The following is a 25,421-nucleotide window of genomic DNA, read 5'->3' as shown; positions in this document are numbered from 1 at the left end:
GAGAATAAATATTTGAGATTCAGTATCGCCAAATTATAAGGGAACAAAGAAAAAAAGATGTAGGTAGTGTTTGTGGGCATACCCAGACTCCCATTTGATTATGATTACGTTTGGGTGATATACTGTATTAGAACCTTCCGACACCTTCAAAGTATTATGGAGAACCTAAAATAAAATGCTAAGCATACCTCACTGTCACTCAAAGTGTGCAGGTAAGGGGTTCAATGTGCATACGCTACTCACAGCAATTTCAGATTTTATCAAGAATATAAAGGTTTCTTTTTCCAGGCTGATATAAAAATAAATCTTTATATTATTGATACGATCTGAAATTGCTGTGAGTAGAGTATTACTTATTCCATAAACCATATAATCCAAAAAGGTTTTTTTTCTCATTTCCAATAATCTTACAATAGTGTCCCAAGACCAGATTTAAAAAAAATCCATTTAAGTGCAGTTAAAAGGTAAAAGAATTAGAAATCCATATAAAACACCAATTGCATAAAAAAACATGCATACAGGATGTGGATTATGCAATGGTTTTCTTTTGGCTGTTCACACTCTTTTTGTCAACGATTTTCAGTTTTGAGGAAACCTTTATCATGACATCACATTTTAACTGGGATTGAATGGATTTTTTTTTACTTTTGTGGGGGAGGTACTGTATACCTTCTACAACTTCTTTAAAGGGTTGACTAAAGGCCCTTATACATCTTAGCCTCAATTCCCTAACCCACCCACAACTGGCAGTCGGTGGCCATAAATGATCAGTGATCCATCAGGCAAACTCTTAGAAATTCCAGATTATTAGGGGGTATGCAATGTTGGATCACCTGCCGACAGCCGTGAACCAGGTGCGTTTGCGGACAGATTGACCGCATAATGACAGACGGAATTCAATGTCCCGCCTGCTGATGGGTGCAAAGGGGGCGTGGCCGCAAAAACGGCCATGGATTGTCGATCTGCAGCCCGGATAATGATAATCCACGGCCGTTATCGGCAGAACAGGCCCGACAGCTTCTGAAGTCAGGACCGTTCTGCCGTCATCCCGCTTCAATGCTGTCGTTAATGACAGTATTGAATAGGGAGCTGCCGCTATTTCCCACGTCGGAAATAGCGCCGCCAGATTGCATATCCCCCATAGGGGATTGGTACAAGTTACTGTTCCCAGTTGGAGTCCACGTAGATTTAAAAGTATGAAAAAAGCCCAAAATTGAAGGAAAAAAAAGTGAAAACTCATGACTTTCCATGTGTCATCTTTTTGCCAGTGTTGACCTATTAACCGGTTGCCTACATAAAACATTTCTTAATGCATGAATACATGTAGCATTCTAAAATGAAACAATGTCAAAGACATCAGAATGTTTTTTGGAAGGCATGTTCTAAGGATTACATTCTAAAATCAAATTTTAAAAATTGTTTTGGTTTTTAGACAGATGAAAATTCCAAATATGTATTGGATTTTATTTGATATTATGATTTATTTATTTAGATTTAAAGTTTGTTTGACCTAATATCAATCTGTTGGTTTCTCTATCCATGCTTCTTTCTAGTTCCATTTTCCGTATCTTTTTATGCCTTGTACAATAGCGGTGACACACCTTAAGATGGGTACATATTGACCAATGTGTCCCCTTAAGACATCACGGGCAACATGTTTGACCTTTCGCTTGTGTCAACTTTTTGTTTTCAATCCACTGACTGTTGACCTAGACGCTGTCAACTCTATGATCTATATCTGGCAGAGTCCCGTTCCTTCAGATCGGCCACATTTTTCAAAATACAGATTGAGTATCCCTTATCCAAAATGCTCGGGACCAGAAGAACTTATTTTGGAATATTTTTATATTTGAATGAGGTATCTTGCATTTATGTTGTATAAACACATCAAATACATGAAATACCCACAAATATATTTTATTTGCGCATGAAACAAGGTTTTAAAACATGAAACACAGTTTGTGTACTGTCTCAGGCACTGACCTTGAATGCCAAGCAATCATGTCCTTGCACATATTTAGTGCCAGTTACAGATGTACCCAGTAGGATTTTAGCAAAAATGAAAAATAAATTAAATAAAAGTACATTTTGGAGACTATGTTTTCGGAATAATTTGGATAACGGCTATTTGGATAAGGGATGCTCAACCTGTATTCTATGTGTAATATAATGTGTACCCATCTGTAGTGTCCAAGTATTTAATAATGCTGGCATGGATGTTGGCATCTCTATTTTACCCTGTAGGATTTTCACTCTTCGAATGTAGAGGAGAAGCAGTCTTTCCTTTCCTTTGTGAAACAACTGGACGCCTCACTTCTTCAGCCTTACCATTCTATTCTTGAGAAGCTTCAAGTAAGTAACCTTCATATGCTCAGCTAATCCAGAGACAAGGGGTGAGGGAGAGAACCAACATTTGTGTTATAAAGAAAATAAGGTTGAACAAAAAGATGAGGAGGTTCACACTGGCATGGGAATGGATGTTTTATGTAAAACATCCATTCACGTGCCAGGCGAACGAACCCGGTGTGCGAAGGGGGGCGGGCATACCACCATTCGCAGGGCGGGTACTGGATGACTCGCAAGGGTGCGAATTAGCACCCGAGGGAGTCAACCAGAATAATGGCCACAATCCGCAATGCAGCCTGAGATGCCTTGCCCGAGTGAGCCAACAGCTCCTGTGCAACTCTGTTAACATTAGGCACCATTTTTTTTATGAAAATGTGTCTTCGTCACAATGCAATGCAACTAGGACGCACAATGAAACCGCTGCTTAAGTCGATATGTTACTTGTATAATGTGTGTCTGTAAACTGAACAAAACTTTTATTAGGAAAAAAGCTGCAGCTGCTACATTGCAGCACATCATGTACAGATGACAATAAATAAGGGGTGTACACACGGTGCAATATACTTTCTATTCAGTCCCGATTCAAGATATATTTGTAGGCATCTCTGCGCTTTGAGAAGATGTTAAGCATTTTTTTCCCTTTTTTCTGTCAATTCTGGCCGACCTAATGGCTTAAAGTGCATGCTGTGTGCGGTGTCTCACCTGGTGGGATTGATTGCTAGGCTTTGATGTGTCCTGTAGTGATTTGTTGTTCATGCAAATCCCATATTAAAAATATCTCTGCAGGTTTTTCTTTCCCTTGTGGAATCAATGCCATGTCAGTGCTGGGTTGGAGAGGTCTTACATAATAATAGGCACCTATCAAATTACTGCTGCCAGTGCCTGATTTAAATACTGTATGGTTAATATACTGTACAGCAGATATCTCTCTCTATAGATCACTGAATTTCACATTTAGAAATGTGTTTTAAATGTAATATAAATGCTTGGTTAATTGGAGATACAGGTGCATGCCAGAGATGACATTTCTGTTGTTTTTTTTCTGATTATTCTTTGTCCCTCTAAGGTCCTATATGATCCCATCAATCCAGACCGTGATGCCATGCTGGAAACCACCAGCCTCACAGATGCAGAGAAATTATCTCGGGAAAAGGAAGTCTTGGAACATTTGCAGCAGGTTCTTGATCAAGCCAATTACAATATTTTGTCAGAGGATGCATTGGCATATGCTCTGATAGTACATCACCCACAGGATGGAGTGCAGGTACTGGTTACACTTGTCCTCCTTTTACTGTAGTTAATTAAATGTGACTGGATTGCAGTGCTTATCGGGGGTTGATTTAAACTAGTCTTACTTACATTCCAAGAAGTTGTGGTAGACTCGCGATTTTTCGGTTAGAACTAGCTGGATCTCTATAGTGAAGCGGCCAAGATGTGGATAAAGCACATTTTTGAGTTGGCGATTCTAAATGGAACAAGACAGTGATGTTTAGCCCCACCCCTTCTTCAATGATCTGTGAATCGTGGCATTTGCTGTTATGGGGCCAGGCCTAATGACATAATAGATCTACGGAGCCCCTCAAAAGTTGCCTGCAGCCCCTCTCTACGCTTCTTCTTTTTAGTAGGCAAGTATGATTTAAACCAGTGATCACCAACCTTAATTGAGGTGTGAGCTACTAGAGAAAAATGAAACCTTGAAAATCTACTAATACCGTGTTCACACTGCCAGTGTGAACAATACGGCTTTTACGACAGCAGATCCAGACCCCCGTTCTCACTGCTAGGAAAATTCCTAAGGTGAAGCCGTTCTACCCGGTAATTTGCCATTCAACAAAAAATAGCCATGTTGCACTGCAGGTGGGATGGGGGAAGGGAATGTCCAAACTAAAACTTAAATTGCAGTGTAAAAATAAAGCAGTCTAACATTTGTGAACTACTGTACATGTAAGTGCAGCCAGTATTTACCCTGCACAGAAAAAATCAGTGTAGCTGCATTGGAACTTGGTTTGTTCCAGACACAGATACGGTACTTGCTTTTTTTCTTTGTTGTACGTTCAAATCAGAATTATCCCCTTTATCACCACTATAACCTGCACTTCTTGGTGAGTTCTATTACCCAAAAGCATAAGCTGTTGCTTTTAATCCACTTATTTACTGTGACATTACTTCGATTTGAAAAGGGTGCTTTGTGTGTTGGGGGAGTATTAGAGATGTTTATGACAGCTGGAAATGCCCCTCCTTTCCTGGCTCAAACAGCCCTCGGGCACATTTTTAAATTGTCTGTTGGACTGTCAGAGCCAGCAAAGTGAACTGTGACCTTTTCAATTCGGGTTGACCATTGGAAGCAGCACATGGAATTGTTGCAGCTTAACCATTGATGGTATGCTAGCAGGGATGCGCAATGGACAGCTGTAATTTGTGCGTGCACTAGCAGGACACAATCTCAGGTGCACAACAAGCATGCTTCTGCCAGTATGTGTGATAATCTCACGCTCCTTCAAATTCTACATTTACCTGTCCAGAAATAACATGCAGTAAATCTGTTTAGCTATGATGCCTGCTCCTAAGTGTTAAATGTACTGTTGTGTGCATGTAACAAAGAAACTTTAAGCTAGGCCTGTCACATCTAAGGGATTCTATATCTGAATGAGCTGCCCACAGGGCCTGTGCACGCAGTGATCTAAGTATGATAAATTAAGGAAACTGAGCAGTGTGCAGAGAGAAGATCACTTGCTTGTGATGATTCCCCGCCGATGACTTTCCACGTAATGGGCGCTTCCTATGATCAAAGTTGGACAGTGAAATTTCTGAATGATCCTTTTATTCAATCGCATTGTTTGAGGCCATTAAATAACCCTTTCAAGTGCACCTGTCAACCGCTCACAGCGTAGGCACTGGATCGGTGGGCTGTGCCAGTATTCATGAGAATACAGTCCATCAATTCATTAGGAAGCCATCCCTCATGAATATCGTGCCGTGAATTGCCTGGGTAATCTGTCACTGCCTCCTAGCTGATTGATAGGCTGCACTCTCATAAATATTGATTTAGACTGCAAGTTGGCTGCATGTAATGTAGATGGAAAAGATAGACTTTATCTGATTTCTCTTTATTAAGCATCAACTGATCTAAGTGCAAGTACTTATTTGCAATACCTTGCTCCCATAATAATTCTGTTGCGGAGAGGCGATACATATATGGACACATAATAAAAATGATGCATTATAGCTTGTATACTTCCACTTCACCATTTATCAGAGCGTAGCATACTGTTAAGGCATAAAGCGTAGTACGGTATGTGCCAAAATCCCACTCAAACATAATTATTAAACTAGTTTGGTGTAACAAACAATGTGATGGTTCTTCCACATTAACTAAATCTTAAAGCACACAATATAAAGGTGTGTACACACGCATCGATTCACTTTCGATTCGATTTGCTTCCGATTTCCCCAATTCCACCCCCTTTCGATTTGGCCTTTGCTTTCCATTCAATTTCACATTCGATCTGCACTTTAGCATTCAATATCGAATTCGATGTGCATTTAAGGCACAGCGTACACATTCGATTTACTGGATCGGATCTGATATTTCCTTGCCTGCACAGTCTATTTTTCTTTTTGATATAGAGAAAACAGGAGCGTGCATCGAATTGAATGTGGATCGAAAGCGCCTTAAAAACTATTCGATTTTGATTCCGTTTTGCTTCTATAAGCAAAAAAAGAATTGAAAACCTGTCAAAATCGAAGAGTGTGTACACCCCTTTAGGCGTATGTACCATGTAATCTTACAAACAGTGGCATGACATATTGTGTTGGAGGATTGCAATCAATCATTCCTCCTGTAAATTATGTGCGGTTATGTCTACACACTACACAATGTACACCACATTGTACCTCGCCTCGTCCCAACTAATGCACAGCACAACTATAGGTTCCATAGTGATATATATATATATATATATATATATATATATATATATATATATATATATAGTAAAGTAGTGCAGTAAAAGTTTATATATTTTGTAATATACTTTATTTTGCAGCTGCCGTGATCCACCTCTGTGTATGTTAAGGAGGTTACCATGGTGATGGTCACCACACATTTTTTTATTTTTTGAGAGTCTGACTCCGGATTATGCACGTCAGTACTGGGCGTGTTTTTGTTCTGAACACGTCATCACCGGAAGTGGGAGGTCACAGCTGATAGACACAGTTTTTTGTTAGTTTGTAAAAGTATTTAAGAGGTGCATGTTATTTTTATTCCTGATGAAGGTCTTATAAAATAAAGACCGAAACATTGAAGTAACTCGAGTTAAGAGTGTTTATTTGAACAAGTCCGTGAGTGCCGCTATATTCTCCCTGTTATATAAATATAAATATATATATATATATATATATATATATATATATATATATATATATATTTGGTTTGTAGGGCGGCACTCACATCAAATAATAGATACAGATACGGAGCTGGATCAACGTTTCGAAGTTTAATAATTCACTTCGTCATCAGGATACATAAAAACAGTGCATATCATGACAGAATTTATACATACCAAACCCCGCGAAAAGGAGACGCCGTCCGCACGTTCTTCCGGGTCACATGGCGTATAGACGTCATCATCTGGCTGCCGTTACTATGGTATCAGCATAGCATTCGGCGCTCAGACGGCGCGTCGACGCTGTTACCCGGGACACTGAGGAATCAGACTGATAGGTGTTTACGCAGCAGCCCGTCGTCATGGATACATGACGCTAGCTCGCTGCAGCATTCACCACAGCTAACCTCGTCAGTTGTACGTCTGGCGATACCTCAATACATATACAATAATACCCAGTGCAAGTGATACACCAAAATAAGAAAAATAATCAGTAATATAATACACATAATACTTTGCATAAGAATGCCTGCAAGAAATTTTTAATTTCTAATTTTTAATTTATTAATTTTTAATTAGGCACCCAAAATAGTTCAATATAAGCAATCAAGAATTTAGAACATGAATACCTTTCAATAGTCAAGTATGGTTACATATAATACTTTATTACAGATTAGCATGCTTATAAAAAGCAATGCAGCCCATGGGATTCATTTAGGCCACCTGGAGAGAGGGTGCCCAGTCTCTGAATCCAACTGGCCTCTGCCCTGAGTAGTTTGAGGGATCTATCCCCCCTTCTCAGTGAGACAGGAATATGGTCAATGATAACACTTTTGAGTGAAGCAACGCTGTGTTTAGCCTCAAAAAAGTGGCGTGCAAGTGGCTGATCACTGCCACCTTTTTCAAATGCTGCTTTAATAGAGGATCTATGTCCCGCAAGTCTGTCCCTAAGGGTTCTTTGAGTTTTTCCAACATAGTTCAATGAGCATGGACACGTAAGCATATACACAATATATTTAGTAGTACATGTCACCCGATGATTAATGCTGATTTTAATACCTGAATGAGGATGTAGGAAATATGGGCCAGACGACATTGATCTGCAAGACGTGCAGTCAAGGCACCTATAGCAGCCATTCCTGGGCCTAAGGAACTGCTCACTATTTTGGTGCCGAAGACCTGTAACGTCAGCCTTGACCAAATGGTCTCTCAGGTTCCTTCCCCTGGTATAGCAGCTCATGAGTCCCATATCTGTAAGACCCAATGTAGGATCTGACTCGATCATTGGCCACAATCTCCTCCCCACATTACTGATAGTATTGCTCTCAGCATTGAAGTGTTTTACCCAAGGGAGCTTTTTAAGTGTTTTATCACGTGGTGTTGGGCAGAGGAGTCGGTCCCTAGATTGATCAAGGGCTTTACTCTTGGCCTTTAGGAGCAAGGGCATTTGATATCCCCTCTGCGAGAATTTAGTCACCATCTTATCAATAGCCTGTTCAGCCAGTGCATCACTGCTACATATACGTTTGGCTCTCACAAACTGTGAGTAAGGGAGGCCAAACTTAAGGCTTTTAGGGTGAAAACTGGAAGCATGTAACAGGGAATTAGCATCAGTTTTTTTAGTAAATACATCAGTTGTGATCACACCATCTTGGATGGTGAGCATCACATCCAAAAAGCTGACACAATGTGTATCCACAGTATATGTCAGCTTGATGGGACTAAGGCTATTGTTTTGACGTGTGACGACAGTAGCCAACTCCTGGGCAGATCCCCTCCAAATAAGGAACAGGTCATCAATGTATCTGGCATAGAAGACCACCATGCCAGATACATTGATGTCCGTGAAGAAGATGTCACGCTCAACTTGCAGCATAAAGGTGTTGGCATATGCCGGAGCAAAATTACTGCCCATGGCACAGCCCGACATTTGGATATAATAGCACCCATTAAAAAGAAAATAGTTGTGCGTCAACACCATCTCCAGTAAACTCAAGAAAAAATCAACATTGGGACCCTTGTACAGGGCATTCCCATCAATCAATCTTTTGACAGCCAGTAAACCTTGGTCATTGGGTATGACTGTATATAGACTTGAAACATCCAAGCTACACAGCAGACTACCCGTGGGGACATGATCAATTTCATTAAGTCTCTGCAAAAAAGCAGTTGTGTCGCGTAAGAACCCAGTGGTAGCTGTAACACACGGTTGAAGTATAGCATCTATATACGTGGATACGTTCTGGAATAACGATCCACGTGCAGCTATTATGGGTCTGCCCGGTGGGGGCGTAATTCCCTTATGAATCTTTGGAAGTGTGTACAGGAGTGGTACTGTCGGTTCTGGTTGACTTAATGCTTTAGATAATTCTGAGCTAATAACACCAGCAGACACCGCCTCCTGTAACACACCATCCAATAGTCTCATAAATTGTTCAGTAGGGTCCTTCCGCAACAATTTATACACATTAGTATCAGCAAGTTGCCTCTCAATTTCTGCGACATAATCTGCAAGATTTTGTAAAACAATTGCCCCGCCTTTATCTGCGGGGCGAATAACCAAGTCTGTGTAAGTACCCAGATCCTTCAGTGCATCAGCCTCTACCTTAGTGAGGTTACTGTGTGTTTTGGCACATTTTGAGTTTTTTCCTATTTCAGATGTTACATCATGTGCAAGCATTCTATTGAATGTTTTGATGGTGGCACTGTTGGATAGGGGTTCAAACACAGACTTGGGTTGCAATCTCTGTACTTGACTAGGAATATCATCCTTAATGGGAACATTCCCCTTCTTGTTCCTAGTAAAAAATTCTTTAAGCTTCAATTGCCTTGAAAGTTTGTATTTCTCAATTTCCCACTTAGTGGGATTAAACAATGTTGTAGGAACAAAAGACAAGCCCTTATTCAAAACACTCAATTCATGTTCATTCAATATATGATTGGATAAGTTATAAACTAAATTCTCGTGGGGGGGCGTCCTCTGCCCCTTCCTTTTCCTTTGGCACTGGCCACCGCGCCTCGTCCGATGGCGCCGGTGCCAGTCCTCGTTCTTGCCCCTAAAGGGAGAGAACCAGAGGGTGGTCTAGACATAATGTTGGCATTGTCCGAATCACTGGTTGTGGTAGCCTCAGCTGATGAATCGATAGTTCTAGATGAGGCTGCTGTATTCCGTGTTCTATTCCTATAACCTCTCCGATTGTAGTTAGGCTGTGACGGCCCACCAGACAACCAGTGATATACCTTGTTTTGGTCATAGTCATTTTTAACACGGTCCATTTTGTTCTTTTTGAACAATATTAAGTCTCTGCGATAATCAGCAATCTGTTTAGTCAGCTTGTCAGTCCAATCAATAGTAGTATCAGATTCAAACGTGGCTTTATGAGTTGTCTCAAAAGCCTCAATTTTCTCCCTTGCAATCAGCAGTTCCCTGTTAGCCTCCTCCACAACCAATAAGATAAGATCAAAACTGCACTTATTGACAATAGCAATCCAGCGTTTACAAAATGTTGTACTAAAACGTCCAATTGTGGGGGCATTTTTAACTCGGAAGCCGCGGGGGATCAATTTATTTCTAAAGTACTCACTCAACGTAATGCCATGATATAAATAGTCAATTTCCCGTTGTTTGAGTTTGAGTAAATCTTTATACAGCTGGTTGGCAGATCGCATCTCAGTCTCCTCATTAAAGCGTTCCTTACTCAGGATTTTATCAGCTTCAGTTTCGGAAAATGACAACATGTTGCCTTTAGTTGCAAGTGCTATATTCTCGCCAGCAAAGTCATCAACACCATAATCACCACGTGTAGGTAAAACATCAGTGCCAGACTCCATGTCTGAACAACAAATATAAGGCAGGGATCCTGTATATATAGACGATTCAATGGGTGCTCAGAGCCAAGCAATTAGGGATACTCCACTCCCAAAACAGCAATGATAGGTACGATATAGGCGAGCACACCTCAGCAGAAAACTCACTTGGGGTGCCTTCCCCTGGATGCTCCCGGTCTTGGGGTCCACAATGTATTTGGTTTGTAGGGCGGCACTCACATCAAATAATAGATACAGATACGGAGCTGGATCAACGTTTCGAAGTTTAATAATTCACCTATCAGTCTGATTCCTCAGTGTCCCGGGTAACAGCGTCGACGCGCCGTCTGAGCGCCGAATGCTATGCTGATACCATAGTAACGGCAGCCAGATGATGACGTCTATACGCCATGTGACCCGGAAGAACGTGCGGACGGCGTCTCCTTTTCGCGGGGTTTGGTATGTATAAATTCTGTCATGATATGCACTGTTTTTATGTATCCTGATGACGAAGTGAATTATTAAACTTCGAAACGTTGATCCAGCTCCGTATCTGTATCTATTATTTGATGTGAGTGCCGCCCTACAAACCAAATACATTGTGGACCCCAAGACCGGGAGCATCCAGGGGAAGGCACCCCAAGTGAGTTTTCTGCTGAGGTGTGCTCGCCTATATCGTACCTATCATTGCTGTTTTGGGAGTGGAGTATCCCTAATTGCTTGGCTCTGAGCACCCATTGAATCGTCTATATATACAGGATCCCTGCCTTATATTTGTTGTTCAGACATGGAGTCTGGCACTGATGTTTTACCTACACGTGGTGATTATGGTGTTGATGACTTTGCTGGCGAGAATATAGCACTTGCAACTAAAGGCAACATGTTGTCATTTTCCGAAACTGAAGCTGATAAAATCCTGAGTAAGGAACGCTTTAATGAGGAGACTGAGATGCGATCTGCCAACCAGCTGTATAAAGATTTACTCAAACTCAAACAACGGGAAATTGACTATTTATATCATGGCATTACGTTGAGTGAGTACTTTAGAAATAAATTGATCCCCCGCGGCTTCCGAGTTAAAAATGCCCCCACAATTGGACGTTTTAGTACAACATTTTGTAAACGCTGGATTGCTATTGTCAATAAGTGCAGTTTTGATCTTATCTTATTGGTTGTGGAGGAGGCTAACAGGGAACTGCTGATTGCAAGGGAGAAAATTGAGGCTTTTGAGACAACTCATAAAGCCACGTTTGAATCTGATACTACTATTGATTGGACTGACAAGCTGACTAAACAGATTGCTGATTATCGCAGAGACTTAATATTGTTCAAAAAGAACAAAATGGACCGTGTTAAAAATGACTATGACCAAAACAAGGTATATCACTGGTTGTCTGGTGGGCCGTCACAGCCTAACTACAATCGGAGAGGTTATAGGAATAGAACACGGAATACAGCAGCCTCATCTAGAACTATCGATTCATCAGCTGAGGCTACCACAACCAGTGATTCGGACAATGCCAACATTATGTCTAGACCACCCTCTGGTTCTCTCCCTTTAGGGGCAAGAACGAGGACTGGCACCGGCGCCATCGGACGAGGCGCGGTGGCCAGTGCCAAAGGAAAAGGAAGGGGCAGAGGACGCCCCCCCACGAGAATTTAGTTTATAACTTATCCAATCATATATTGAATGAACATGAATTGAGTGTTTTGAATAAGGGCTTGTCTTTTGTTCCTACAACATTGTTTAATCCCACTAAGTGGGAAATTGAGAAATACAAACTTTCAAGGCAATTGAAGCTTAAAGAATTTTTTACTAGGAACAAGAAGGGGAATGTTCCCATTAAGGATGATATTCCTAGTCAAGTACAGAGATTGCAACCCAAGTCTGTGTTTGAACCCCTATCCAACAGTGCCACCATCAAAACATTCAATAGAATGCTTGCACATGATGTAACATCTGAAATAGGAAAAAACTCAAAATGTGCCAAAACACACAGTAACCTCACTAAGGTAGAGGCTGATGCACTGAAGGATCTGGGTACTTACACAGACTTGGTTATTCGCCCCGCAGATAAAGGCGGGGCAATTGTTTTACAAAATCTTGCAGATTATGTCGCAGAAATTGAGAGGCAACTTGCTGATACTAATGTGTATAAATTGTTGCGGAAGGACCCTACTGAACAATTTATGAGACTATTGGATGGTGTGTTACAGGAGGCGGTGTCTGCTGGTGTTATTAGCTCAGAATTATCTAAAGCATTAAGTCAACCAGAACCGACAGTACCACTCCTGTACACACTTCCAAAGATTCATAAGGGAATTACGCCCCCACCGGGCAGACCCATAATAGCTGCACGTGGATCGTTATTCCAGAACGTATCCACGTATATAGATGCTATACTTCAACCGTGTGTTACAGCTACCACTGGGTTCTTACGCGACACAACTGCTTTTTTGCAGAGACTTAATGAAATTGATCATGTCCCCACGGGTAGTCTGCTGTGTAGCTTGGATGTTTCAAGTCTATATACAGTCATACCCAATGACCAAGGTTTACTGGCTGTCAAAAGATTGATTGATGGGAATGCCCTGTACAAGGGTCCCAATGTTGATTTTTTCTTGAGTTTACTGGAGATGGTGTTGACGCACAACTATTTTCTTTTTAATGGGTGCTATTATATCCAAATGTCGGGCTGTGCCATGGGCAGTAATTTTGCTCCGGCATATGCCAACACCTTTATGCTGCAAGTTGAGCGTGACATCTTCTTCACGGACATCAATGTATCTGGCATGGTGGTCTTCTATGCCAGATACATTGATGACCTGTTCCTTATTTGGAGGGGATCTGCCCAGGAGTTGGCTACTGTCGTCACACGTCAAAACAATAGCCTTAGTCCCATCAAGCTGACATATACTGTGGATACACATTGTGTCAGCTTTTTGGATGTGATGCTCACCATCCAAGATGGTGTGATCACAACTGATGTATTTACTAAAAAAACTGATGCTAATTCCCTGTTACATGCTTCCAGTTTTCACCCTAAAAGCCTTAAGTTTGGCCTCCCTTACTCACAGTTTGTGAGAGCCAAACGTATATGTAGCAGTGATGCACTGGCTGAACAGGCTATTGATAAGATGGTGACTAAATTCTCGCAGAGGGGATATCAAATGCCCTTGCTCCTAAAGGCCAAGAGTAAAGCCCTTGATCAATCTAGGGACCGACTCCTCTGCCCAACACCACGTGATAAAACACTTAAAAAGCTCCCTTGGGTAAAACACTTCAATGCTGAGAGCAATACTATCAGTAATGTGGGGAGGAGATTGTGGCCAATGATCGAGTCAGATCCTACATTGGGTCTTACAGATATGGGACTCATGAGCTGCTATACCAGGGGAAGGAACCTGAGAGACCATTTGGTCAAGGCTGACGTTACAGGTCTTCGGCACCAAAATAGTGAGCAGTTCCTTAGGCCCAGGAATGGCTGCTATAGGTGCCTTGACTGCACGTCTTGCAGATCAATGTCGTCTGGCCCATATTTCCTACATCCTCATTCAGGTATTAAAATCAGCATTAATCATCGGGTGACATGTACTACTAAATATATTGTGTATATGCTTACGTGTCCATGCTCATTGAACTATGTTGGAAAAACTCAAAGAACCCTTAGGGACAGACTTGCGGGACATAGATCCTCTATTAAAGCAGCATTTGAAAAAGGTGGCAGTGATCAGCCACTTGCACGCCACTTTTTTGAGGCTAAACACAGCGTTGCTTCACTCAAAAGTGTTATCATTGACCATATTCCTGTCTCACTGAGAAGGGGGGATAGATCCCTCAAACTACTCAGGGCAGAGGCCAGTTGGATTCAGAGACTGGGCACCCTCTCTCCAGGTGGCCTAAATGAATCCCATGGGCTGCATTGCTTTTTATAAGCATGCTAATCTGTAATAAAGTATTATATGTAACCATACTTGACTATTGAAAGGTATTCATGTTCTAAATTCTTGATTGCTTATATTGAACTATTTTGGGTGCCTAATTAAAAATTAATAAATTAAAAATTAGAAATTAAAAATTTCTTGCAGGCATTCTTATGCAAAGTATTATGTGTATTATATTACTGATTATTTTTCTTATTTTGGTGTATCACTTGCACTGGGTATTATTGTATATGTATTGAGGTATCGCCAGACGTACAACTGACGAGGTTAGCTGTGGTGAATGCTGCAGCGAGCTAGCGTCATGTATCCATGACGACGGGCTGCTGCGTAAACACCTATCAGTCTGATTCCTCAGTGTCCCGGGTAACAGCGTCGACGCGCCGTCTGAGCGCCGAATGCTATGCTGATACCATAGTAACGGCAGCCAGATGATGACGTCTATACGCCATGTGACCCGGAAGAACGTGCGGACGGCGTCTCCTTTTCGCGGGGTTTGGTATGTATAAATTCTGTCATGATATGCACTGTTTTTATGTATCCTGATGACGAAGTGAATTATTAAACTTCGAAACGTTGATCCAGCTCCGTATCTGTATCTATTATTTGATGTGAGTGCCGCCCTACAAACCAAATACATTGTGGACCCCAAGACCGGGAGCATCCAGGGGAAGGCACCCCAAGTGAGTTTTCTGCTGAGGTGTGCTCGCCTATATCGTACCTATATATATATATATATATATATATATATATATATATATATATAGCAGTACTAGGTATATTGTGGATAAAGATAATGTTTAAATGTTCCTACTAAGATTTTCAACGTAATTTCAACGTAATAAACAGTTTATTTACCCGGTAAGAATAGCCCTGGGCACTAGAGCCGAGGCTACCACCCTTTTTCACAGCATTGAAATCATTGGGTCTAACTAAATTCTCCCTAACTTGCAAATATATCCTTTTTTTTTTTTTGGCCCAGTGTTTTTTTTTGTCTCCTTTGAAATAAATTTTGCATCTGATTCTTGTTATTTTATGCATATGTGAATAAGAAAAATATTGCATTTTTTAAATACAATATATGTTATATACTTAACCAGTGCGTGGCCTTTGAAAGTCGTCTGGGTGCCACCTTATTACATATGCTTACCCGTATACGGGTTGAGGCTTGGGAAGGCACCGGGTGCATATACCACCATTCAAGCAGTGGGGTGCCGGCTATCTCTCTACATACAGTATTATATACTTAAGAAATATGGACCTTCCACCCCCAATCCCCAAATGTATTGATGCCACCCACATCTATAAAACTATCCAAATTGGAGCTAAGGCACCTTAACCAGTACACATGCAAAAGGTCAACATGAGTTTTTCACATGTTTTCTTTATGGGGGGGAGTGGGGGAGGGGGGTGTTAATGCTTTACAATCTACATCAGTGGTTCCCAACCCTGGTCCTCAAGTACCCCCAACAGTGCATGTTTTCCAGGTCACCTAGCAGGTGCACTCATTTTTCAGACACATTTTAAGAGATCCACAGGTGGCGCTAATTATGTCATTTGTGATTCTGTGTGGAGACCTGGAAAACGTGCGCTGTTGGGGGTACTTGAGGACCAGGGTTGGGAACCACTGATCTACATGAACCACGATTGGAAACAGTAAAGTGTACCAAGCTTAGTGAGAAACCATGCCTGAAGCATGGTGAGCGTAGCGCTACACTAATTGGGGTCCTTGTTGACCAGTGACAAAATTGGAAAACTCATGTTTAACTTTTATGGGTCATTCTTTTTCCTATTCATGTGTTAAACTTTTGCATGTGTTAACTCTTAGTCAATGTCATAGTTTTCCATGCTGACCTTTTGGTGTCAACCTAGACTCAACCCTTTGATCCACACCCAATAAGCAATGGTATCCCGGGATTGTTGCGCTTAATCTGAGCAACAATTGAAGAGCACCATTGAGCACTGTTCATCTTCAATGAGTTGTCATTTTATCCGTCACCTTGGCATTCCCTCAAACTTTGCTTCATGGCTTCCTCACTTAATCTACTCCATTTCAAACTTATACTCTCATACTTCATTGGTGGCCTTTCCCTCACTAAACAGAACATAAGCAACCAGCCACTTCCTTTCCCTCACCATCCCTCTTGGCAACTTTGACATACTTCTCCCATATATTTGGTGAGGAAGTCATGGTCTTTATCTGTCCAGGGCCTATTTTCAACTGTTAATATCCTATTAGTTACTTAGATTTACACATGTCCCTGAGCAACAAAACTGAATAATGTAGCTTGTTTAGATAAACTGAATAATGCTAGAAAAACTGTTGTTATTTTATCAGGTTCATGTTAATCTCGACAAGTATGAATATATCCGTTACTGGGCCCTTGGACAGAGACTGGGACCACTAGCTTTACTGATGACCCCAAAGCCCCAGGATTCTCTCTTCACCCGTTCTCCCCGCACCCCACCAGAAAGGCAAGACATATTTCTGGGTGCTTACCTTGTACAATGTAATTAAAGAATATTGCCATACCTAATCACAGTAGAGTGTGGACTATGATTGTGTTTTATATTATCTTTTAACACCTCTCCATGGGTTTTGCAATTGTGTGTGCATAGTGCGATTCTGACTAACTTTCTATTCGATTTTGACTATATAGTCAAAATCAAATAGAAATTTTGCCAGAAATGCACAGTGTTATCCTTGTTATACCAATTAGATCCCGATGCGCGTTCCCAAATGATCCTGGTTTCTGCTTCGATCTGCTAGATCCCCCCCATGCTGTAACCCCCAACCCCATCCTGCTGGGTCCTGGCAGCCGCCGATAATGAATTGATATCAACGTCCGCGACATCGCACTGTGTATACGCACCTTTACTCTAGAAACTCTGTTTTTGTTTTGCTAGCCCTGCTCAATGAATGTTGTGATATTTTAGAGAAGTACCAGCATACCATTTCATACCAAACTAGATTGTGACCCCTGGAGTGGTCACTTTGTGGTCACTCTAGTTATCTCAGTGTAATACACAAGGGAACATCCCTTCAAAAATGGAATAAAGTCATAATCACCAAAACAGTTTTCATTTACTGTAGTCTGTTAGTGGAGGAAAAGGAAAGTAGATAGAGCAATGGCTAGAGTGCGCTCAGCCTGAGAAGGATTCACTTGCTAGATCCATGATTAGAGACTTACTTGTGGAAGATCAAATAATTGTGGTCCTGTTCCAGTTCTGCTAGTTTTATCGAAGTTTTTCATCATTTATATTTCATTATATCAAATTTATATCATTTCATCGTTCATCAATTAAGGAGTCCTATGAGGCTTATCTGCTTACATTGATCAGAAAGTGATTAATCTATAATGGAATAAAATATTATCTTATCCACTGCACACACCATATGGAATCTTGCCCCTGAAGAAGTCGTAATGACGAAACGCCTTGGGTGTTTGTATCCTTGTTATTGAACTGTATCAATTGCTTCAAACGAATGGAAATGTTTTATTGCCTTTAATATTATGTTTTATTAAATTTATCAAACATTTCAAGATTATCTGTAATATTTATAGTCACTATCTATTAATCTGGTGGTGGTGGTGGTACCAGATAAAGGCGCACTCTATCCATTGCTCCATATATCTATATATCTATATATATATATATATATATATATATATATATATATATATATATGTGTGTGTGTGTATGTATATAATATGTATATATATTATATGTATATAATATTTATATATATTATATGTATATATGTTTGATTTTGGGCAATGGACTCTCAATTTCATATGTATTGTTTTTATGTTTGTCATTATTTTTTTATGTATTCGCTGTCTAACAGTTCATTTTCTTGTCTTGATAGACGATACTTTAAGCGTGTTCTAGTTGCAGCTCGCCCTAAGAATTCCCATATGGTGTTAAAATGCTTTAAGGACATCCCCTTGGAGGGGTTGGAGCAGTTGCTTCCCGTGGTAAAGGTCCGCACTTCCAGTTTTGACCGCACCTTCCTGAACACCATGCTGCTGGTCAGTGGAAGCATAGTGTTTGTCAACGTGGGAATGGTGGTTCTTACAGATCTGAAGATTGGGACCACTGTCCTCCTCTTTTTATTTGCTGGATTCATGACGTTCCGAACTTGGCAGGTAATGTTCCAAACTAACAGTAGTATATTTATAAATATTTTCCATATGAGTTTTCTTCTGTATAAACATAAATTCCTGTAAGTGGCTTAATTTTAAATCAAAGAGAGGATGACTTTATATTTGCAGGGGCATCATTACAAAGAAAATCAATTTTGAATTAAAAATAAACCCAAAACATGAGTGCACACGTTTTCTGTGCGTGGTCATTTAACCCCTCCTGCATGCAATAGACATAGGAGGTATTCAGAAAGAAAAAGGGGGTATATTAAGGTGTGCTGCTATTATCCTATGACACACTTATATATCCTATATCAAGGATGCGCTTATTTCATCTGGATTGGACTTCTCCAATGATTAGGCAAAATAAATGTTTTTTACCAGTTGGTCGTAGTAGTCCCAATTGTTGAAAGCTGAATGCCACAGATAGTTCTTGGTGGGGTATCCGGTAAACCTTGGTGATTACATGGAATGGTGCCGCTGAATGGGTCCTCCGCAAATATAAATTCTGGAGTGTGATCATAGGAGAAGATGCTTATTCAGTACAGGTAACTGCAGAATGGTGATCCTTAGTAATTGGGGTGTCAGGGATTAGGGAGCTCAGATGAGCTTTTATATTTGAGGAGGACCCATTCAGCGGCACCATTCCATCTTGTCACCCAGGTTTACCGGATACCCCAACAAGAACTTATCTGTGGTGTTCAGCTTTCTACAATTACGACTACTGTGGCCACCATGTAAAAATCCTTTATGATGCCTTCTTATTGGAGACGTCCATTCCATACCCAATAAGCGCATCCTTGATATAGTATAGTACTGCTGGTCAAACTGCAGTTTGGTCTATGTTCCCACCTGCTGAGACGTTTTGAGGATTTGGTTTGGAAGAATCCCTTCAAAACTTGTGATTTTAATAACGACTTTTGTGGAAATTGATGCTGGTGCGCAGCTATCCAGTGGGATCATTCAAGGGATCCATTTTTACAAATTACATACCTTCCCTGAAAGGTCGACATCTGGAGTTCACAATAGTACTCTATGGTCTATGTACCTATGGAATGTTACCCCTGATGAAGTCGTTTACGACGAAACGCGTTGGGTTGTTTCCGTACATTTGTTGAACCGAATCACTGACTCCACACAGATGAAAAAAGTGCTTTTATATTGTGTTTTATAGAAAAAAAAAGGTATTAAATCTGTTGAACAGTAATTTGTATATTGCTACTACGGTTCTTCTTATTGGATTTGGTGGTGGAACTACACACCAGGGGCACACTCTGTTTTCTTCTATTTCATATATATATATATACCAAACAAAATTTCTGGAATTGCGGTATGAATGAGTTTTTGGTCGCCTATAACACTAGGTCTTCTACTAGCAAGACCACCACAATCAAACTACCCCCACAATAGTGTTATATGGCGCCCTTGACAACTTTAAAAATAGGGTTATTACTGTCTTTCCTTTTTACCAATTTATACAGAATAAAAGTTTTTCATTATACATAAAACATTTATTGATGCAAGCATAAAAGATAATGCTAAAAAATTTTTTGCAGGGTACTTATGTAATCACGGCGCCCGATTTTTTTCATCGGGTCGGAAAAATCGCGTTGATCATATCGCATGCGACCAAATCGCGCATGCGATGCAATCAACGCATTTTTTCCATAGGAATCAATGTTAAATGGTTCCAAATGTTCACTGACACCCCATTTCACATTGGGGCAATGTTAAATGCCCCCCAGGCCCCCCCATTAGGTGTATGCCCCGTCATTATTAACGCCACCCCACCATCAACGCCAACCCGAAGCGTGGCAAGGGGCGGCGGTACGCGTCTTCTGACCTTTTCATACCCCCACTATCCATGTCGGCGTGGAGTTGATTATATATAGTGTGGCGAGCGCAGCGAGCCACCGAGCCCGAAGCTTGGTGAGCGCACGCGGAAGACAAGCCCGAAGCGTGGCGAGGGGACGCAGATTACTTAACATGTATTTTGTGTCCCCTCTTGGGGCTCGGTGCGCTCGCCACGCTTTGGGCTCGTATTCTCGTCCCCTTGCGGGGCTCGCCGAGCTTCGGGCTCGGTGGCTCGCTGCGCTCGCCACACTGTATAAAATCAACTCATCGCCGACTTGGATAGTGGGGGTATGAAAAGGTCGGAGGATGCGTACCGCCGCCCCTCGTTGGCTCGCTGCGCTCGCCACGCTTCGGGTTGGGGTGGCATTAACAATGCGGGGGCATTTGGGCTAATACACCTAATGGGGGGGGGGGGCATTTAACATTGCCCCTAAAGTGAAATCGGGTGTCAGGGACCATTTGGAACCATTTAACATTGATTCCAATGGGAAAATCACGTCGATCGCATCGCATGCGCAATTTGGTCGCATGTGATGCGATCTACGCTATTTTACCGCAAAATCGCGTCCATCGCATCTGATTGTATACAAAAACAATGGGGATTTCCAAGTCTCTGGCGCAAAAAATTGAATGAAGTGAGTCTAAAGTTCTGTTATCTTCAGATGTCTTCCCACTCTCTCAAAATATTTTCAGTTGTATGTGTTTGGAAAAAAAGACAAAAAGGATCAAAAGTTACATTCACTATATCCCAGAGAGAATGATGTGTAGTAGATGGATATAAATAGATGGGCGTACCCCCACTCACGGTAAGTAGCGAGGTATACAGGCACGTAGCGGTTTCTTTTTCTTTTCCTCTTTTGTCTCCTTTTTGTATCTCTTCTCCTCTGTAATTGATTTTCTCTTTGGTGTTTCTCCGTGAAAAAAGTGAAAGTAAAAACGTACTCACCCAAGGATAGAGCAAGATACATATATAAAGGTATCTTTTTAGATGTCGTCGTGTCAATCAAGAAAATAGAATTTTGTGCGTACCGCACTTACGTGAGAAGATGCTGGGTATATACCCGTAGCGTGTTCTTTTCTTGTGTAAAATTGTGTCTCGCCCTGAGACCAGATTTTCCTCAAGTGAAGGTGTTAAGAGAAATAAAATATTTTTATATTAGTGAATGCGTATTTAGTGTATTTATACTTTTTTGTATTAAAGGTAAGAATAAGTCGTCTGTGCCTTCTTAATAATTAGAGGTGAAGATGAAGGTACTAGGAGCGTACCGTGACTCACACTTTGATGTGTGGGGAAACACCCATAAAGGTTTCTTTTACAGAGAGTAACTGCCTCCACCACGTGTTGTGCTCATAAATCCTGATATATACCCAAGATCTTTAGTCCAAGGGGTAGAGAGAATGCGTACCAAAACTTACGGAAATGTAAGCTTTCACCGCCTATAACAGTTTCTTTAGCCTTAGACGATTTCCTTTATAAGGAACGACTGCCTCCACCAAGTGTTGTGCTCATATATCCTTAAATGGTATATACCCAAGTTTACTCCATAAGGTAGGGAATATGCGTACCAAAACTTACAGGGGTGTAAGCTTTCACCGCTTATAACGGTTTCTTTGCTTTAAGTAGTGGTCGATTTAGGGGCTGGTATCCTATTTTCTCCCAATAATGCAAAAACCATAACAATATCCACAAAGCAATGTCCTTATAGTAATATCCACAAGAAGACCAATCGTGTTGGAGCCAAGGAAAAAATTTCTTAAAAATTTTTCTTTATTACACCTTAGAAAAAATCAATAAAATGTCCTCCATCCCAACAATGGAAAGATCATCACAATATCCACAGGAAAATCCACAAAAAATTCACAATAAAATCCAAAAAAAATTAAAAAATAAAAATAAAAAATGCAAAAAGTTTAAAATACATACAATATGTCCGGAAAAAGTCGAGGATGGCTGCTCACTCTCCACAGAATAGTCGACGCGTTTCGGTGTCTAGGAACACCTTTTTCAAGACCTATCTGTGGAGTGTGAGCGTCCATCTATTTATACCTAGAGCAGCCAATCATGTTTGCACAGGAAGTAAAAAAATACACTTCCTGTTCTACAGACTTACAATAAAACACGTTTTTAAAGTGCATAGATTTAACAGATATTAATAATATAAAAAGCATTAGTTCCCAGGGATCATTTATATACAAAACTCTTAACATTTATACATTTCTTCCGACGGCCGTATATACGGTCGTCATGACAACCTGTGGGTCACTTCCGGGATCGGAGGAACGAGAATTTGTATGCGGACGGCGAACACCAGAGAGTATGTGTAGATAGATGTGGAAATCCTCCCTTCTTTGATGTGTCGCTGCCGCCGGAGATTTTACTTGTCAGGACTCTGGATTCAAGTTTAGGGAGATCGCGTATACATCTCTCCCAGCTTCCGGTAGTTGAGACGCAAACTACGGAAGCCTGGAAGGATCAAATGGTTGAATCATCTGGTAGCTTCCGGTAATTGAACCGCAAATATGCGGAAGCTAACTGGATGAATCTCCTGGAGTGCCCGTTGTCATGACGACACGTAAATCTATAACGGAACACAAACATATGTTAATATATGTTACACAAAAGGGAGTTTAATACCCTCAAATTAAAACTGCAGGAATACAGTCCTATTAAAGAACATGGACCAAGCAAGAAAAAACATGAACACAAAAAGAAATAATTAGACACTATACTGCGTATATGACAGCGTTATCCGAGCTGAAGCAGAAACCTATAGAAACCACTTCAGCTCGAAATCGCTGTTCAAGCCTCCTGGTAACAATGTCTTACAATTATAAATAAGATTCATTTCTGATTTGGCCAGGGCAGAAGTATTATCATTGTGTCTAATGTTTTTATTCACTACTTTGAGGCCACAAAAAGATATTATTTCAGTTGGGGAACAATTATGCACTTTTTTAAAATGTGCTGATAGTGCATGGCACTCAAGGCCCTTTTTAATATTTCTGATGTGTTCACCCAATCTGATCTTTAGTGCCCGTGTCGTTCTGCCTATATAATGCTTATTGCAGCTACATTCAATGGTGTATATTACATTCTTTACATTGCATGTAATGAAGTCCTTAATCTCCATTTTAAAGCCGTTGATCTCATAATTAGTGATTTTATTTGTACCTGTGCTCTTGATGTTCTTGCATCCCATGCAACTACCACAGCGAAAAAATCCTTTTGACACAATTTTTGACATGGGAGGTTTTTTCACATAATTGCTCCTTACTAGATTAGATCTAATGTTTGGGGCCTTGCGGTAAATGTGCTTTGGTGACTCTGGAATGATGTTTTTCAGTACAGGGTCACATAGCAAAACTTTCCAGTGCTTCCTAAAGATTTTTTCAATTTTTTTTTGTGTTCCGCAGTATATGTCGACACAAATGCCAACGCAAAATTGTCATTTTTCCTTCTATCTTTGTCATGGCTCCTTTTAGGCATATTTACTTTTATCTTTAATGGCTCTATTTCTCCCTCTAATTTAGAATCATCATAACCACAGGCCAAAAAGTTCCTTTTCATTTCTTTCGCCTGCTCCAAAAATATTTTATCGTCGGAGCAGTTTCTCCTCAAGCGTTGGAATTGGCCTTTGGGTATAGAATTAAGCCACTGTCCATGATGGCAGCTAGAGGAGGGAATATAAGTGCCTGAGTCAGTTGGCTTACGGAAATTTTTATGCTTAAGTATTCCATCTTCTATATAGACCGTGATGTCAAGGAAGTTGATGCTTTTATCATCAATCTCGAATGTCAATTTAATGTTACGGTTGTTGGCATTAAGGAGGTCACAGAACAAACCCAAAGTTTCCCTGTCTCCCTCCCAAATAAAAAAAATATCGTCTATATACCTAGCGAAGGACACCAGATTCGCCCCAAACGGGTTATTTGCCCAGATGGTAGTTAGCTCCCATGCCCCCATAAATAGATTGGCATAGCTTGGGGCGAATCTGGTGCCCATCGCTGTCCCTGTACGCTGAATGTAAAAATCATTATTAAAGAGAAAAAAATTGTTTTGTAAAATAAATGCTATACTGCTCAAAATAAATTCTTGCAAGCCCTGTGGTTTGTCAGACAAAGAGAGGAAGTGTTTTGAGCTTTGAATGCCCACATCGTGTTCTATTATAGTATATAATGAACCTACGTCAGCTGTAACGAGAAGGAAGTCATTTTTCCACGTAATTGAGTCAATCAGTTTGAGAAAGTCACCAGTATCCTTAAGGTGGGATTTATTAAGGGAAACCAAGGGTTGGAGGTGATGGTCGACAAACATAGATAAATTGCTAGTAATGGATTCCACCCCGGAAATTATAGGTCTCCCGGGGGGATCCACTAAACTTTTGTGCACTTTAGGCAGGACATATATAACTGGAGTAGTGGGTTTTTCATTCAGGAGGAATTTAGCCTCTCCTGGGGTTATAATGTTCCTGCCCAGAGCTGTTTTTATAAGTTCTTCTAATTTTTGGAGGGTATTTGACGTGGGATCTCCTCTTAATTTTTTATACGTCTGTTTGTCCTCCAGCTGTCTCATGATTTCAGCCTCATATTTTTCAACATCCAATATAACAATCCCCCCCCCTTTATCAGCCGGTTTGACTATAATCTTTTTATTTTCTTTCAAATTTTTCATGGCTAATCTTTCTTTTGCAGTAAGGTTTGATGTACCCTTTTCGATTTTGATGGATTTAATGTCTTCTAACACTAATGTGGAGAAGGTTTCCACATAGGGACCCTTACAGTGTTGAGGAAAAAAGATAGACTTAGGTTTAAATTTAGAAAAAATGACTTCTTCTTCTGGTAGGCTCTCTACTTCTTCGTTTTTATAATAGAATTTTTTAAGCGCTAATTTCCTTGAAAATCGCTGAATATCGATATAAATATCGAAATTGTTTACATG

At 40.6% G+C, this 25,421-nt stretch overlaps 1 protein-coding gene across 2 annotated transcripts in view; it reads left to right on the top strand.

The window, feature by feature from the left end:
- The window catches only part of TMEM143 (transmembrane protein 143), a 43,336-nt gene that overhangs the window by 10,711 nt on the left and 7,204 nt on the right, over positions 1 to 25,421 (top strand). For both annotated transcript variants that reach the window (XM_083162610.1, XM_083162609.1), the window contains exons 3-6: positions 2,245 to 2,352; positions 3,413 to 3,610; positions 16,819 to 16,955; positions 18,352 to 18,631. In XM_083162610.1, the coding sequence (XP_083018736.1) occupies positions 2,245 to 2,352; positions 3,413 to 3,610; positions 16,819 to 16,955; positions 18,352 to 18,631 (723 nt within the window). The remainder of the gene's footprint in view (positions 1 to 2,244; positions 2,353 to 3,412; positions 3,611 to 16,818; positions 16,956 to 18,351; positions 18,632 to 25,421) is intronic.

The sequence above is a fragment of the Crinia signifera genome, chromosome 19, assembly GCF_055691185.1.
Source record: "Crinia signifera chromosome 19, ASM5569118v1, whole genome shotgun sequence".
In the NCBI taxonomy this organism is placed as follows: domain Eukaryota; kingdom Metazoa; phylum Chordata; class Amphibia; order Anura; family Myobatrachidae; genus Crinia; species Crinia signifera.
The sequence above is the reverse complement of the archived record's forward strand: the minus strand, read 5'-3'. Positions and strand labels throughout refer to the sequence as shown.